At 38.1% G+C, this 17,552-nt stretch overlaps 1 protein-coding gene across 2 annotated transcripts in view; it reads left to right on the top strand.

Annotated features, from left to right (window-relative positions):
• The window catches only part of LOC128657367 (oocyte zinc finger protein XlCOF6.1-like), a 50,405-nt gene extending 33,126 nt beyond the window's left edge, over window positions 1-17,279 (top strand). For both annotated transcript variants that reach the window (XM_053711690.1, XM_053711691.1), the window contains exon 6: window positions 15,696-17,279. In XM_053711690.1, the coding sequence (XP_053567665.1) occupies window positions 15,696-16,633 (938 nt within the window). In that variant the 3' untranslated portion in view covers window positions 16,634-17,279. The remainder of the gene's footprint in view (window positions 1-15,695) is intronic.
• The last annotated feature ends 273 nt before the right edge of the window (window positions 17,280-17,552 follow it).

The raw sequence follows: 17,552 nt of genomic DNA, 5'->3' as shown, positions 1-17,552 counted from the left end.
CCAATAGGATGAGACCTACTGAAATCTTATTGGCTGATTTGAACAGCCAATAGGATTTCAGTAGCTCTAATTCTATTGGCTGATTTCAAAATTTCAGCCAATAGGAATGCAAGGTACCCTAAATTAAATGCGGTACCTTTCATTCAATTTTTAGTGTACGACGGAGATCGGATGAAGAGGAGCCTCCACACCACTGAGGACCGCCGATTCGAATCCACACATCGGGGAAGACTGCTCCATGCCTTCGCTCTGGATGAAGATAGAAGATGATGGAGCCGCCTGGAAGAAGACCTTCACCGCCGGACTTCAGAAACGGTGAGTACCTATTTGGGGCTTAGTCTTTTTTTTATTTTTTGGGATGGTTTTTTTTTTTTTTTAAGATTAGGGTTTTTTTGTCAGTAAAAGAGCTGAATGCCATTTTAAGGGCAATACCCATACAAATGCCCCTTTAGGGGCAATAGGTAGCTTAGGTTTTTTTAGACTTAGTTTTTTTTATTTTGGGGGGGTTGGTTGGGTGGAGGGTTTTACTGTTAGGGGTTACTTTGTCATTTTTGTTTGAAAAAGAGCTGATTTATTTAGGGCAATGCCCTACAAAGTGCTCTTTTAAGGGTTATTGGTAGTTTATTGATTGAGGGGGTGTTTTTTTATTTTGGGGGTGATTTTTTATAGGGGTATTAGTTTAGGTTTAATGTTTTAATTTTGGATAGCTTTGTTTATTTTTTTCTGTCATTTTACATTTTTAATTTTTTGTAATATTAGCTTTGGGGTTTGTAGTTTTAAAAAAAAAAAATTCCCTCTGCGCAGGCTTATCGCCTAGTATATATATTTCCACAATCTTCATCAATGGTGGGGCCAATCTTCATCCATCCTCAAGGTGCTGTGGGCCCATCTTCGCGGAGGCGGACTATGGCAGCCGCTTCCGCTTCGCTGCTTTTCTTCAGGGAGCCCTCCTGTTCATGCGATCTCCGGCCCCACAACCCGGATGCGTGGAACCCCTTTCTGATTGGCTGATTTCAAATCAGTCATTCCCTATTGGCTAATTAGAATTTAAATATAAAAAAAGTTATTTCTATTGGCTGATTCAAATTATCAAATAGAAAAGCAATCGTCTTTTATAACTTAAATATCTATTTTAAAAAATATCTACATTTTAATTTATAATATCCAATACTTAAACTAATATTCATTATAAATGATCATGCATTTTATTTCAAAGATTGTAGACATAATGTAGTCAGACCTTGCATTGATATTCACTATTTAAACACTTATGCATGTATATTGTATAATGTTTAACTATTGCATATACATTAAAATGTGTTAATGTAAGCTTGTTGTTTTATTAGGGATAACATACATATATATGTTAATATATATTTGTCACAGTAGTCGGTATCATTAAATCATATATTTTAGATAACAGGTATGTAGCTAATATTAATTATATTATATTATTAATCACATTTTAATGAATATGCAAATATTTAAACATTATGCATTGTACATAACAATGCATCATTTACATTTTTAATATTTATGTTTTGGGCCTAAGCTTATACAGTTAGTTTTTAGTTTATGGCAGATTAGGGGGTTAATGTTTAAATAATATGCATAGTCATGTACAATGCATATTGTTTAAATGATTGTAGATACCTTAAAATAGATTTAATGTTTGCAAATATATCTTTGTTTGAAATAATAGCAAGCAGCTTTTAAGATGTATCCAATACTTTAAATAATCTACATTGTACATGACTATGCATATTTTGTCACAGAGATGCTCTAAAATGCCAGTGGCACCGGCAAAACCTCCTTGACCTATCTGGACACATTGGCCTCTAGTTATCAAGCCGTCAACCTCAAGTACGCTGGAATTCCGCACCGTATTTGTGGCGAGGCTGATTCGCCTTAGTTATCAAGCCCTAGATACCGGCAAAAGTAGAATTTAGTGACGTAAGCTTCGATCCGCCGGACTCAGTCCGATACAGATCGATTCTTACGTCACTCCAGATGTTCCGCACATAAGTGCGGCACTATCTGACTACTTTTACTAGTTATCAAAAAACTAGCAGGTACGCTCGGCACTTTTCCGGACAAGCGTACCTGGTTTTCAAACCGCCGCCCTGGAGGCGGCGGATCCCATAGGAATCAATGGGAGTCTGACCATAGCGAAAGTTCATGTTCGCTGCTGCCAGACATCCCATTGATTCCTATGGGAGCTGTCTACACCTAACACCCTAACATGTACCCGAGTCTAAACACCCCTAATCTGCCCCCCCCCCCACACCGCCGCAACTAAATAAAGTTATTACCCCCTAAACCGCCACTATGATAAATATGTTAACCCCTAAACCGCCGCTCCCAGACCCCGCCGCCACCTACATTATACCTATTAACCCCTATACTGCCCCCCCTATACCGTCGCCACCTATAATAAAGTTATTAACCCCTATCCTGCAGATTCCGGACCTCGCCGCAACTAAATAAATAGTTTAACACCTAAACCGCCGCTCCCGGACCCCGCCGCAACCTATATTAAACTTATTAACCCCTAATCTGCCCCCCCTACACCGTCGCCACCTATAATAAAGTTATTAACCCCTATCCTGCCCCCCCTACACCACCGGCACTGTAATAAAATTATTAACCCCTAAACCTAAGTCTAACACTAACCCTAACACCCCCCTAACTTAAATATTAATGAAATACATCTAAATAATATTTCTCTTATTAACTAAATTAATCCTATTTAAAATAAACCCTAATATAGCTACAATATAAATAATAATTATATTGTAGCTATTTTAGGATTTATTTTTATTTTACAGGCATCTTTCAATTTATTTTAACTAGGTACAATAGCTATTAAATAGTTATTAACTATTTAATAGCTACCTAGCTAAAATAAAGAGAAATTTACCTGTAAAATAAAAACTAACCTAAGTTACAATTACACCTAACACTACACTATACTTTAATAAATTATTCCTATTTAAAACTAAATACTTACCTGTAAAATAAACCCTAAGATAGCTACAATATAATTAATAATTACATTGTAGCTATTTTAGGATTTATATTTATTTTACAGGTAACTTTGTATTTATTTAGCTAGTTGGAATAGTTATTAAATAGTTATTAACTATTTAATAACTACCTAGCTAAAAGAAATACAAAATTACCTGTAAAATTAGGCATTTAGATTGGTGTTACAGGGGGAGTGTTGTTTACACATTACGTTAGTGTAGGCGGTATTAGGGACTTAAAGGGACAGTCAAGTCCAAAGAAAACTTTTATGATTTAAATAGGGCATGTCATTTTAAACAACTTCCAAATTTACTTTTATCACCAATTTTGCTTTGTTCTTTTGGTATTCTTAGTTGAAAACTAAACCTAGGAGGTTCATATGCTAATTTCTTAGACCTTTAAGACTGCCTCTAATCTAAATGCATTTTGACCAATAGAGGGCATTAGTTCATGTTTGTTCATATAGATAACATTGAGCTTGTGCATGTGAAGTGACCTAGGAGTAAACACTGTGGCTAAAATGCAAGTCTGTCAAAATAACTGAAATAAGGGGGCAGTCAGCAAAAGCTTAGATACAAGGTAATTACAGAGCTAAAACGTGTATTATTATTATAACTGTGTTATGCAAAACTGGGGAATGGGTAATAAATGGATTAACTTTCTTTTTAAACAACAGCAATTCTGGTGTTGACTGTCCCTTTAAATGGGTGTTTTGGGGGGTGTACATTAGGAGTGATGTAGGTGTAGGCGATCATGGGGAGTTAGCTCGGCGGTACAGGGGGAGTGTAGGTAAGCCGTGATGTAGATGTAGGCGGTCGGTGGGAGTTAGTGAGGCAGAGCAGGGGGAGTGTAGCTTAGGTGTGACGTAGTTGTAGGCGTTCAGGGGGAGTTAGCAAGGCGTGCTAGGAGTAGCCTGTATTTTGCTTTGGACACATCGTCACAAGATCAATATGTTCAAAACAGCAAAGTGCAGGTTGAGAGGGTGTTAGCAGACATGTTTGTCTCGCCAGCATCACCTGAGCAAGTTAGTGTAGCTGTAATTAAATTAATTAAAATCTCCCCATGGCAATATTTGAAGTGTGCCTAGACTGAAAATAATTTTAGTTTCAGTGAGTGCACCATTTGTCCCGTGTAAGTACACTTCGAATAGGGCACCCCCCCCTGCTGCGGGCGGTGACCTCACACTCCCATTGACTTCTATGGAAGCGACATCACTTGGACACACACCTTTTTCTTTCATGTAATTAACAAGAGTCCATGAGCTAGTGACGTATGGGATATACATTCCTACCAGGAGGGGCAAAGTTTCCCAAACCTTAAAATGCCTATAAATACACCCCTCACCACACCCACAAATCAGTTTTACAAACTTTGCCTCCAAGGGAGGTGGTGAAGTAAGTTTGTGCTAGATTCTACGTTGATATGCGCTCCGCAGCAAGTTGGAGCCCGGTTTTCCTCTCAGCGTGCAGTGAATGTCAGAGGGATGTGAGGAGAGTATTGCCTATTGAATGCAGTGATCTCCTTCTACGGGGTCTATTTCATAAGGTTCTCTGTTATCGGTCGTAGAGATTCATCTCTTACCTCCCTTTTCAGATCGATGATATACTCTTATATTTACCATTTCCTCTACTGATTCTCGTTTCAGTACTGGTTTGGCTTTCTACAAACATGTAGATGAGTGTCCTGGGGTAAGTAAGTCTTATTTTCTGTGACACTCTAAGCTATGGTTGGGCACTTTATTTATAAAGTTCTAAATATATGTATTCAAACATTTATTTGCCTTGACTCAGAATGTTCAACTTTCCTTATTTCCAGACAGTCAGTTTCATATTTGGGATTATGCTTTAAATTATCATATTTTTTCTTACCTCAAAAATTTGACTTTTTTCCCTGTGGGCTGTTAGGCTCGCGGGGGCTGAAAATGCTTCATTTTATTGTGTCATTCTTGGCGCGGACTTTTTTGGCGCAAAAATTCTTTTCCGTTTCCGGCGTCATACGTGTCGCCGGAAGTTGCGTCATTTTTGACGTTATTTTGCGCCAAAAATGTCGGCGTTCCGGATGTGGCGTCATTTTTGGCGCCAAAAGCATTTAGGCGCCAAATAATGTGGGCGTCTTATTTGGCGCCAAAAAATATGGGCGTCGCTTTTGTCTCCACATTATTTCAGTCTCATTTTTCATTTGCTTCTGGTTGCTAGAAGCTTGATGTTTGGCATTTTTTTCCCATTCCTGAAACTGTCTTATAAGGAATTTGATCTATTTTGCTTTATATGTTGTTTTTTCTCTTACATATTGCAAGATGTCTCACGTTGCATCTGAGCCAGAAGATACTACAGGAAAACCACTGCCTGCTGGATCTACCAAAGCTAAGTGTATCTGCTGTAAACTTTTGGTAGCTATTCCTCCAGCTGTTGTTTGTAATAATTGTCATGACAAACTTGTTAAAGCAGATAATATTTCCTTTAGTGATGTACCATTGCCTGTTGCAGTTCCCTCAACATCTAAGGTGCAGAATGTTCCTGATAACATAAGAGATTTTGTTTCTGAATCCATAAAGAAGGCTTTGTCTGTTATTTCTCCTTCTAGTAAACGTAAAAAGTCTTTTAAATCTTCTCTCTCTACAGATGAATTTTTAAATGAACACCATCATTCTGATTCTTTGGACTCTTCTGGTTCAGAGGATTCTGTCTCAGAGATTGATGCTGATAAATCTTCATATTTATTTAAGATGGAATTTATTCGCTCTTTACTTAAAGAAGTACTAATTGCTTTAGAAATAGAGGATTCTAGTCCTCTTGATACTAATTCTATACGTTTGGATAAGGTTTTTAAAGCTCCTGCGGTTATTCCAGAAGTCTTTCCTGTTCCTAATGCTATTTCTGCAGTAATTGCTAAGGAATGGGATAAATTGGGTAATTCATTTACTCCTTCTAAACGTTTTAAGCAATTATATCCTGTTCCGCCTGACAGGTTAGAATTTTGGGACAAAATCCCTAAAGTTGATGGGGCTATTTCTACCCTTGCTAAACGTACTACCATTCCTACGTCAGATGGTACCTCGTTTAAAGATCCTTTAGATAGAAAAATTGAATCTTTTCTAAGAAAAGCTTATCTATGTTCAGGTAATCTTCTTAGACCTGCTATATCATTGGCTGATGTTGCTGCAGCTTCAACTTTTTGGTTGGAAACTCTAGCGCAACAAGTAACAAATCGTGATTCTCATGATATTATTATTCTTCTCCAGCATGCTAATAATTTCATCTGTGATGCCATTTTTGATATTATTAGAGTTGATGTTAGATTTATGTCTCTGGCTATCTTAGCCAGAAGAGCTTTATGGCTTAAGACTTGGAATGCTGATATGGCTTCTAAATCAACTCTACTTTCCATTTCTTTCCAGGGAAACAAATTATTTGGTTCTCAGTTGGATTCTATTATTTCAACTGTTACTGGTGGGAAAGGAACTTTTTTACCACAGGATAAAAAGTCTTAAGGTAAAAACAGGGCTAACAATCGTTTTCGTTCCTTTCGTTTCAACAAAGAACAAAAGCCTGATCCTTCGTCCTCAGGAGCAGTTTCAGTTTGGAAACCATCTCCAGTCTGGAATAAATCCAAGCCTGCTAGAAAGGCAAAGCCTGCTTCTAAGTTCACATGAAGGTACGGCCCTCATTCCAGTTCAGCTGGTAGGGGGCAGGTTACGTTTTTTCAAAGAAATTTGGATCAATTCTGTTCACAATCTTTGGATTCAGAACATTGTTTCAGAAGGGTACAGAATTGGTTTCAAGATGAGACCTCCTGCAAAGAGATTTTTTCTTTCCCATGTCCCAGTAAATCCAGTGAAAGCTCAAGCATTTCTGAATTGTGTTTCAGATCTAGAGTTGGCTGGAGTAATTATGCCAGTTCCAGTTCCGGAACAGGGGATGGGGTTTTATTCAAATCTCTTCATTGTACCAAAGAAGGAGAATTCCTTCAGACCAGTTCTGGATCTAAAATTATTGAATCGTTATGTAAGGATACCAACGTTCAAGATGGTAACTGTAAGGACTATATTGCCTTTTGTTCAGCAAGGGAATTATATGTCCACAATAGATTTACAGGATGCATATCTGCATATTCCAATTCATCCAGATCATTATCAGTTCCTGAGATTCTCTTTTCTAGACAAGCATTACCAATTTGTGGCTCTACCGTTTGGCCTTGCTACAGCTCCAAGAATTTTCACAAAGATTCTCGGTGCCCTTCTGTCTGTAATCAGAGAACAGGGTATTGTGGTATTTCCTTATTTGGACGATATCTTGGTACTTGCTCCGTCTTTACATTTAGCAGAGTCTCATACGAATCGACTTGTGTTGTTTCTTCAAGATCATGGTTGGAGGATCAATTTACCAAAAAGTTCTTTGATTCCTCAAACAAGGGTAACCTTTCTGGGTTTCCAGATAGATTCAGTGTCCATGACTTTGTCTTTAACAGACAAGAGACGTCTAAAATTGATTACAGCCTGTCGAAACCTTCAGTCTCAATCATTCCCTTCGGTAGCCTTATGCATGGAAATTCTAGGTCTTATGACTGCTGCATCGGACGCGATCCCCTTTGCTCGTTTTCACATGCGACCTCTTCAGCTCTGTATGCTGAACCAATGGTGCAGGGATTACACGAAGATATATCAATTAATATCTTTAAAACCGATTGTTCGGCACTCTCTAACGTGGTGGACAGATCACCATCGTTTAATTCAGGGGGCTTCTTTTGTTCTTCCGACCTGGACTGTAATTTCAACAGATGCAAGTCTCACAGGTTGGGGAGCTGTGTGGGGATCTCTGACGGCACAAGGAGTTTGGGAATCTCAGGAGGTGAGATTACCGATCAATATCTTGGAACTCTGTGCAGTTTTCAGAGCTCTTCAGTTTTGGCCTCTTCTGAAGAGAGAATCGTTCATTTGTTTTCAGACAGACAATGTCACAACTGTGGCATACATCAATCATCAAGGAGGGACTCACAGTCCTCTGGCTATGAAAGAAGTATCTCGAATTTTGGTTTGGGCGGAATCCAGCTCCTGTCTAATCTCTGCGGTTCATATCCCAGGTGTAGACAATTGGGAAGCGGATTATCTCAGTCGCCAAACGTTGCATCCGGGCGAATGGTCTCTTCACCCAGAGGTATTTCTTCAGATTGTTCAATTGTGGGGGCTTCCAGAGATAGATCTGATGGCCTCTCATCTAAACAAGAAACTTCCCAGGTATCTGTCCAGATCCCGGGATCCTCAGGCGGAGGCAGTGGATGCATTATCACTTCCTTGGAAGTATCATCCTGCCTATATCTTTCCGCCTCTAGTTCTTCTTCCAAGAGTAATCTCCAAGATTCTGAGGGAATGCTCGTTTGTTCTGCTAATAGCTCCGGCATGGCCTCACAGGTTTTGGTATGCGGATCTTGTCCGGATGGCATCTTGCCAGCCATGGACTCTTCCGTTAAGACCAGACCTTCTGTCACAAGGTCCTTTTTTCCATCCGGATCTGAAATCCTTAAATTTAAAGGTATGGAGATTGAACGCTTGATTCTTGGTCATAGAGGTTTCTCTGACTCCGTGATTAATACTATGTTACAGGCTCGTAAATCTGTATCTCGAGAGATATATTATAGAGTCTGGAAGACTTATATTTCTTGGTGTCTTTCTCATCATTTTTCTTGGCATTCTTTTAGAATACCGAGAATTTTACAGTTTCTTCAGGATGGTTTAGATAAGGGTTTGTCCGCAAGTTCTTTGAAAGGACAAATCTCCGCTCTTTCTGTTCTTTTTCACAGAAAGATTGCTATTCTTCCTGATATTCATTGTTTTGTACAAGCTTTGGTTCGTATAAAACCTGTCATTAAGTCAATTTCTCCTCCTTGGAGTTTGAATTTGGTTCTGGGAGCTCTTCAAGCTCCTCCGTTTGAACCTATGCATTCATTGGACATTAAATTACTTTCTTGGAAAGTTTTGTTCCTTTTGGCCATCTCTTCTGCTAGAAGAGTTTCTGAATTATCTGCTCTTTCGTGTGAGTCTCCTTTTCTGATTTTTCATCAGGATAAGGCGGTGTTGCGAACTTCTTTTGAATTTTTACCTAAAGTTGTGAATTCCAACAACATTAGTAGAGAAATTGTGGTTCCTTCATTATGTCCTAATCCTAAGAATTCTAAGGAGAAATCATTGCATTCTTTGGATGTTGTTAGAGCTTTGAAATATTATGTTGAAGCTACGAAATCTTTCCGTAAGACTTCTAGTCTATTTGTTATCTTTTCCGGTTCTAGGAAAGGCCAGAAAGCTTCTGCCATTTCTTTGGCATCTTGGTTGAAATCTTTAATTCATCTTGCCTATGTTGAGTCGGGTAAAATTCCGCCTCAAAGAATTACAGCTCATTCTACTAGGTCAGTATCTACTTCCTGGGCGTTTAGGAATGAAGCTTCGGTTGACCAGATCTGCAAAGCAGCAACTTGGTCCTCTTTGCATACTTTTACTAAATTCTACCATTTTGATGTATTTTCTTCTTCTGAAGCAGTTTTTGGTAGAAAAGTTCTTCAGGCAGCGGTTTCAGTTTGAATCTTCTGCTTATGTTTTTTGTTAAACTTTATTTTGGGTGTGGATTATTTTCAGCAGGAATTGGCTGTCTTTATTTTATCCCTCCCTCTCTAGTGACTCTTGTGTGGAAAGATCCACATCTTGGGTAGTCATTATCCCATACGTCACTAGCTCATGGACTCTTGTTAATTACATGAAAGAAAACATAATTTATGTAAGAACTTACCTGATAAATTCATTTCTTTCATATTAACAAGAGTCCATGAGGCCCACCCTTTTTTGTGGTGGTTATGATTTTTTTGTATAAAGCACAATTATTCCAATTCCTTATTTTATATGCTTCGCACTTTTTTTCTTATCACCCCACTTCTTGGCTATTCGTTAAACTGATTTGTGGGTGTGGTGAGGGGTGTATTTATAGGCATTTTAAGGTTTGGGAAACTTTGCCCCTCCTGGTAGGAATGTATATCCCATACGTCACTAGCTCATGGACTCTTGTTAATATGAAAGAAATGAATTTATCAGGTAAGTTCTTACATAAATTATGTTTTTCAGAAAATCCCGACAGATCGTTGGGCTGCGATGCCGATAAGAAAATCTATGCAGTTTCCCAGTGGTCCGTCGATGTTTTGAACATTGGGGCCTCAGGGAGAACAGTGAAGGTTCTCACAGTTAACAGAACTAGAATTTACATTCAAGAACTCAGATGATAGCAGCAAAAGTATTGTCATCCTGCTGTAGGCACAACATTGTGCACGCTCTAGCTGTTTTTGATGTTCAGGGTACACAAATTTTAAGACAGAGTTTTCCAGATGGAATGGCAGCTAGTAGGGACCATTATTTTGGGTTACCATAAATTGTTTTTATGGCCTCCAGGTTTTATCAGATTACATTATTTTTCAGTCACTATCCAACATTTCTGTCCCTGGGAATATACTTTTGTCCTTTCTTCATCTGCTGTAAGAATTGAGCGAGAAGAAAGCAATTTGTATTATGATTCTGATCTTTTTGGACTCTTACATCATAGTTCCTTTTCATTCAGAATTTCATGGTGTGTTTTTTTGTGTGGCCTTTTTTTAATTATATTTAATAGCTACCTTGTTAAAATAATTACCAATTTACCTGTAAAATAAATCCTAACCTAAGTTACAAATACACCTACACTATCAATAAATTAAATAAACTACAAATATCTAAACTAAAATACAATTAAATAAACTAAACTAAATTACAAAAAAACAAAACACTAAATTACAAAAAATATAAAAAGATTACAAGATTTTTAAGCTAATTACACCTATTCTAAGCCCCCTAATAAAATAATAAAGCCCCCCAAAATAAAAAAATGTCCCTACCCTATTCTAAAATACAAATGTTACCAACTCTATTACCTTACCAGCCCTTAAAAGGGCCTCTTGCGGGGCATGCCCCAAAGAAATCGTCTCTTTTGCCTGTAAAAAAAAACCACAATACCACCCCCCAACATTATACAACCCACCACCAACATACAGCTACTCCTAACCCAAACCCCCCTTAAATAAACCTAACACTACCCCCTGAAGATCTCCCTACCTTGTCTTCATCCAGCCGGGTAGAACTCTTCATCCGATCCGGGCGATGTCTTCAATCAAGCGGCAAAGAAGAAGTCTTCCATCCGGCGATGTCTTCAATCAAGCGGCAGAGAACCAATCAGCCAATCGGATTGAACTTTAATCTGATTGTCTGATTCAATCAGCCAATCAGATTTTTCTACCTTAATTCTGATTGGCTGATAGAATCCTATCAGCCAATCAGAATTCGATGGACACCATCTTGGATGATGTCATTTAAAGGAACCTCATTCGTCGGGAAGTAGTCGTGCCGGATGGATGTTCCGCGTCGGAGGAGCGAAGAAAGAAGATTGAAGATGCCGCTTGGAAGAAAACTTCGCCCCGATGGAGGACCTCTTCTCTGCCGCTTGATTGAAGACATCGCCGGATGGAAGACTTCTTCTTTGCCGCTTGGATGAAGACATCGCTGGATGGAAGACTTCTTCTCTGCCGCTTGATTGAAGACATCGCCCGGATCGGATGAAGAGTTCTGCCCGGCTGGATGAAGACAAGGTAGGGAAATCTTCAGGGGGGTAGTGTTAGGTTTATTTAAGGGGGGGTTTGGGTTAGAGTAGGGGTATGTGGGTGGTGGGTTGTAATGTTGGGGGGTGGTATTGTGGTTTTTTTTTTACAGGCAAAAGAGCTGATTTCTTTGGGGCTTGCCCCGCAAAAGGCCCTTTTAAGGGCTGGTAAGGTAATAGAGCTGTTAACTTTTGTATTTTAGAATAGGGTAGGGACATTTGTTTTGGGGGGCTTTATTATTTTATTAGGGGGCTTAGAATAGGTGTAATTAGCTTAAAAATCTTGTAATCTTTTTTTATTTTTTGTAATTTAGTGGGGGGGTTTTTGTAATTTAGTTTAGTTTATTTAATTGTATTTTAGTTTAGATATTTGTAGTTTATTTAATTTATTGATAGTGTAGGTGTATTTGTAACTTAGGTTAGGATTTATTTTACAGGTAAATTGGTAATTAATTTAACTAGGTAGCTATTAAATAGTTATTAACTATTTAATAGCTATTGTACCTAGTTAAAATAAATACCAAGTTACCTGTAAAATAAATATAAACCCTAAAATAGCTACAATGTAATTATTAATTACATTGTAGCTATCTTAGGGTTTATTTTATAGGTAAGTATTTAGATTTAAATATGAATATTTTAATTATTAATATTAATTAGATTTATTTTAATAAGAATTTAGTTAGGGATGTTAGAGTTAGATAGGGTTATTATACTTAATATATATATATATATATATATTAAGTATAATATAATAATATAATAATATATATATATATATAATATAATAACGATATTAACTATATTAACCCTAATATAATTAGGGTTAATATAGCTGGCGGCGGTGTAGGGGGATTAGATTAGGGGTTAATGTATTTAATATAGCTGGCGGCGGTATAGGGGGATTAAATTAGGGGTTAATAATTTTAATATAGCTGGCGGCGGTGTAAGGGGCTCACATTAGGGGGTAGTTAATGTAGATGGCGGCGGGGTAGGAGCTCACATTAGGGGGTAGGTAATATAGCTTGCGGCGGGGTAGGAGCTCACATTAGGGGGTAGTTAATGTAGGTGGTGGCGGTGTAGGGGGCTCACATTAGGGGGTAGGTAATGTAGGTGGCGGCGGTGTAAGGGGCTCACATTAGGGGGTAGGTAATGTAGGTGGCGGCGGGGTAGAAGCTCACATTAGGGGGTAGGTAATATAGCTGGCGGCGGTGTAGGGGGCTCACATTAGGGGGTAGTTAATGTAGGGGGCTCACATTAGGGGGTAGGTAATGTAGGTGGCGGCGGTGTAAGGGGCTCACATTAGGGGGTAGGTAATGTAGGTGGTGGCGGTGTAAGGGGCTCCCATTAGGGGGTAGGTAATGTAGCTGGCGACGGTGTAGGGGGATCACATTAGGGGGTTATACTTTTAATGTAGGTGGCGTCGGGGTCCGGGAGCGGTGGTTTAGGGGTTAAATACTTTATTAGGGATTGCGGCTGGGGATCGCGGTTGACAGGTAGATAGACATTGCGCATGCGTTAGGTGTTAGGTTTTATTTAGCAGGTAGTTTAGGGAGTTACGGGGCTCCAATAGACAGCGTAAGGCTTACTACGGCTGCTTTTTGTGGCGAGGTGAAATGGAGTAAGATTTTCGCCACGTAAGTCCTTACGCTGTATATTGGATACCAAACTGCGCGGGTTTGGTATACCTGCCTATGGCCCAAAAAACTACGGCCGAAGGCAGAAATATACGAGCGTAACTTCTAGGTTACGCCGTATATAGGATACCAAACCCGCGCAAAATTCGGCGTCGCCGGCTTTTGCGGGCGACGCTGCATATCGGATCGGTCCCAAGAGCTCTGTTAGGGTCCCTTCCTTGTCAGTGTAAACAGCTATTTTTCTTGCTGCTGCAGGTTATTGCCACTTTAATTTAAAAGGGCTGACTCCCTGTTTTCAAATGAGTTGTCTCTGTAAGATGTGGGTAATCAATTAAAAGCTGCAATTACCCGTAAAACTATGTTCAGTAAGGCAGGCACCCCTCTTTCAAATGAGGGATCACTTGTATCTTATTAACATAATGGGAGGTAGGGACTCCATTAGAGCCTCCTTGCCCTTAAAGGAACAGTATAAAATAAAATTGTTTTTCCCTTAATGTGTTGCCAATTACTTTTTGTACCAGCAGCAGAGTATACAATGTATGAGATTTGCTTTTTTTAAGGCTTATCTGTGTATATGAATGAGCTGATTTTGTGGTTTGAAGCCACAACCTAATCAAATGGGTTGAGCTTGTAGGCATAATCAGATCTAATTTCTTTATCACACTGTGTACATATACCTGCTTCCTTATCTGTCTATAAATCAATCACCAATACTTGGAGAGAACAATGGAAAATTAACATTTTATAACCTTATCTCTTCTATAACCCACTGGGAGTGTAATTTCTTCAACTGGCTGTGTTAATACAGCTTGGCCTTGAGGCCAAAAACTTTCAGGATGGGTGGGGATACCATAGGCTAAATAAACTAATCAAATGCCAATATAAGGGTAATGGATATAATTTTAAACAATTTAATATACTCCAGCAGTTAAAGTGGATCATTGGGAGCAAATTAAATGGGAGAACATTTTTAAATAAACTGTCCTTTTAATGTACACATAACATCATGTGCTGCTGCAGGTTATTGCCTTTTTATGGTGATCACTTGCATCTTAGTGGGGCCGCTTTCAAATTGAGGTCTCTTTGTCCTGTTAGTAGTCTGGGGTTTGGGATATATATAGGTTCTTATAATCCTCTGTCCTCTTCTCCGTCCCCGTCCCCCCCCCGACCAAGGATTACAACAAATAATCCCCTGACTCAGCAGGGAGTTCCTGGATATCTGTGACATCATCACACATGAGCGTGGCAGCATCACAGGCAGTTCCATCAAGACCTGGTAAAGAAGAATGAGACTAGGCATATACATTTGGAGGATTTGAATACTGAATAAGGTGGATGCTCGCAGCATATAGCTCTTTTCTGAGATGGATTTCTTCTTATGAAAGCACAACACACTAAGAAATCTGGCTTTAAAAAAGGCCAAATGTTGCAAGGGGCTGCCTTCTGCATTTGGATCCTTACACATGATCCAAATGCCCATGCCTTAAGGAGACTGTAGCCTCCTTTCCTTGCTCTGATGTAGGGGGTTCCCAGTATCAGGATTGGAAAGGGGACCTCCTAGGAAGAAGACACAAAGTCATAATTTGCACACATCATTAATTACTTTTTTATATGAAATGATAATTTGATGTTCAGAAACTCTTCATTACAAAAAAAAATGGTGGAAAAGCAAAATTTTAAAAAATTAAGTTCAATGCTTTGTGTAAGCAATAGTTATAAAGAGAACTTTTGGAACTGAAATGATTGTGACCAAGTTAAAAAAAAAATACATTTAAATGCTTTTTTTTAACCTATTTCTTTTAACCTATTTCAGCAATTAACAAGTATAGGATGTCTAGTAGACTGCCCTTAAAGGGACACAACCCAATTTTTTCTTTCGTGATTCAAATAGAGCATGAAATTTTAAGTAACTTTTGTAATTTACTTCTATTATCAAATTTTCTTCATTCTTTTGGTATCTTTATTTGAAATGCAAGAATGTAAGTTTAGATGCCGGCCCATTTTTGGTGAACAACATAGGTTGTTCGTGCTGATTGGTGGATAAATAAATCCACCAATAAAAAGTGCTGTCCAGAGTCCTGAACCAAAAAAACAAACTTAGATTCCTTCTTTTTCAAATAAAGATAGCAAGAGAACGAATATAAATTGATAATAGGAGTAAATTAGAAAGTTGCTTAAATTTGCATGCTCTATCTGAATCACGAAAGAAAAAAATTGGGTTCAGTGTCCCTTTAAGCTTTAGCATGGAGCTAAAAAAGTGTAGGGGTCATAGTCTTTTCCTTGTTTTAGACTTTAGAACAGTTCAAATTCTCTCAAAATAAAAAAATATATAATTAATAAATAACATCACTCTCATATTTATTATCAACAGGTGAATTCCCAAACTGCAATACATCTAGTCATGGTCAGAGTGCCGATATTTCTTTGAATTTTCTTCAAACTCAAAGCAGCCAAGTAGGAAATTTATGTTCTGAATATGGGAAATGTTTTACTCTGAAATCAACTCTTATTAACCCTCAAGAAATTCATACAAGGGAGAAAGCATTTTCATGTTCTTACTGTGGAAAATGTTTTACTCTAAAATCAAATCTTACAAAGCATCAGAAAAGTCATACAGGAGAGAAGCCATTTTCCTGTTCTCAATGTGGGAAATGTTTTACTCGGAAATCAACTCTTATTCAGCATAAGACAATTCATACTGGAGAAAAAGCATTTTCATGTTCTGACTGTGGGAAACGTTTTACTAGGGAATCAACTCTTATTCATCATCAGAAGATTCATACAGGAGAGAAGCAATTTTTCTGTACTGACTGTGGGAAATGTTTTATTCGGAAATCAACTCTTATTTATCATCAGAAACTTCATACAGGAGAGAGAGGATTTTTATGTTCTGTTTGTGAGAAATGTTTTCTTTTGAAATCAGATTTTATTAGGCACCAGAAAATTCATACAGGAGAGAAAGCATTTTTATGTTCTGACTGTGGAAAAAGTTTTACTCTGAAATCAAATCTTATTTCACATCAGAAAGTTCATACTGGGGAGAAGCCATTTTCCTGTTCTGAATGTGGCAAATGTTTTAGTCGGAAATCAACTCTTGCTCAGCATCAGACAATTCATACAGGAAAGAAATCATTTTCATGTTCGGACTGTGGGAAATGTTTTACTCTGAAACCATATCTTATTAGTCATCAGAGAATTCATACAAGAGTGGAAGCATTTTCATGTTCTGAATATGGAAAATGTTTTACTCAGAAGTCAAATCATAGTCCTCATCAGAAAATTGATATTAAAGAAAATAATGGAAGTTAGAGCTTAACCTCTTAAGTTCAGAGAGTGCCACATAGTCATCATCCGCACTATGCCTAGAGTACAGATGATGACTACATGTTGTCTGAGGGGTGCACTTTTGGAGCTGTTTAATTCCCCCTCTGCATCTTAAATGGTTATAAGTTGGCCTAGTGTATTCATCATTCCTGGGAGAGCCCCCATGTGTAGATCAAAGTTATATAAATAAATCCAAAGGCCTATATTTGTATGTTGATAAACCCCTCTTTGAAACTTAGGTACTGTTGAGGGCATTATAGTCAGGTGATTGCTCAGGTGACAACATTCCCTAGTGGGAATTTAGATTGACCAGTTGTTTAGGTGTACAGGATGAGCGCCTACATTATCAAAAGTGTAAGAGGCCCCCCAAAAACCCTTGTCGGGATGAGCCCTCCTGGTTGCATAAAATGCATTGTGCAGAAACAAATAAAAAATACAGATTTTTACTTTTGATTTTCAATTGATATTTTTATAGAAAAGCAATGAAGTTTAAATTGATTATATAAATGATACCTTGTATGAAGTTGTAAACAATTGAGACAATGCAATATAATTGTCATGTTGCGAAATGATGTAAATGTAGTTTTTTTTATATGTTTAATTTTGGGTATTAAAACTACTTTGCACAATATTTTGATTACTTATGTTGTCCCTTTTATATGTGGTCACTAAAAATTGTGGCTTTCCAATTCCCCTCAGTTTCTATAGTTTAGGTAAATGTCTTGTTAAATAGAGAAGAAAAAACATTGGCACTACTAAGAGTGAGGACTACTGCCTCATTTGTAAAATCCACAATATTATTGCTGTAGATTCAAGGCGCGGTGCTGTGTACAATACTAGTAGACAAAAAAAGGGAGGATGGGAGGGTAAGACCCTCCTAAGTATACACAAATAGCACTCTAGA

Source organism: Bombina bombina, chromosome 4, assembly GCF_027579735.1.
Source record: "Bombina bombina isolate aBomBom1 chromosome 4, aBomBom1.pri, whole genome shotgun sequence".
Lineage (NCBI taxonomy): Eukaryota > Metazoa > Chordata > Amphibia > Anura > Bombinatoridae > Bombina > Bombina bombina.
Note: the sequence above shows the minus strand (reverse complement) of the source record. Positions and strands in the feature narration are given on the sequence as shown.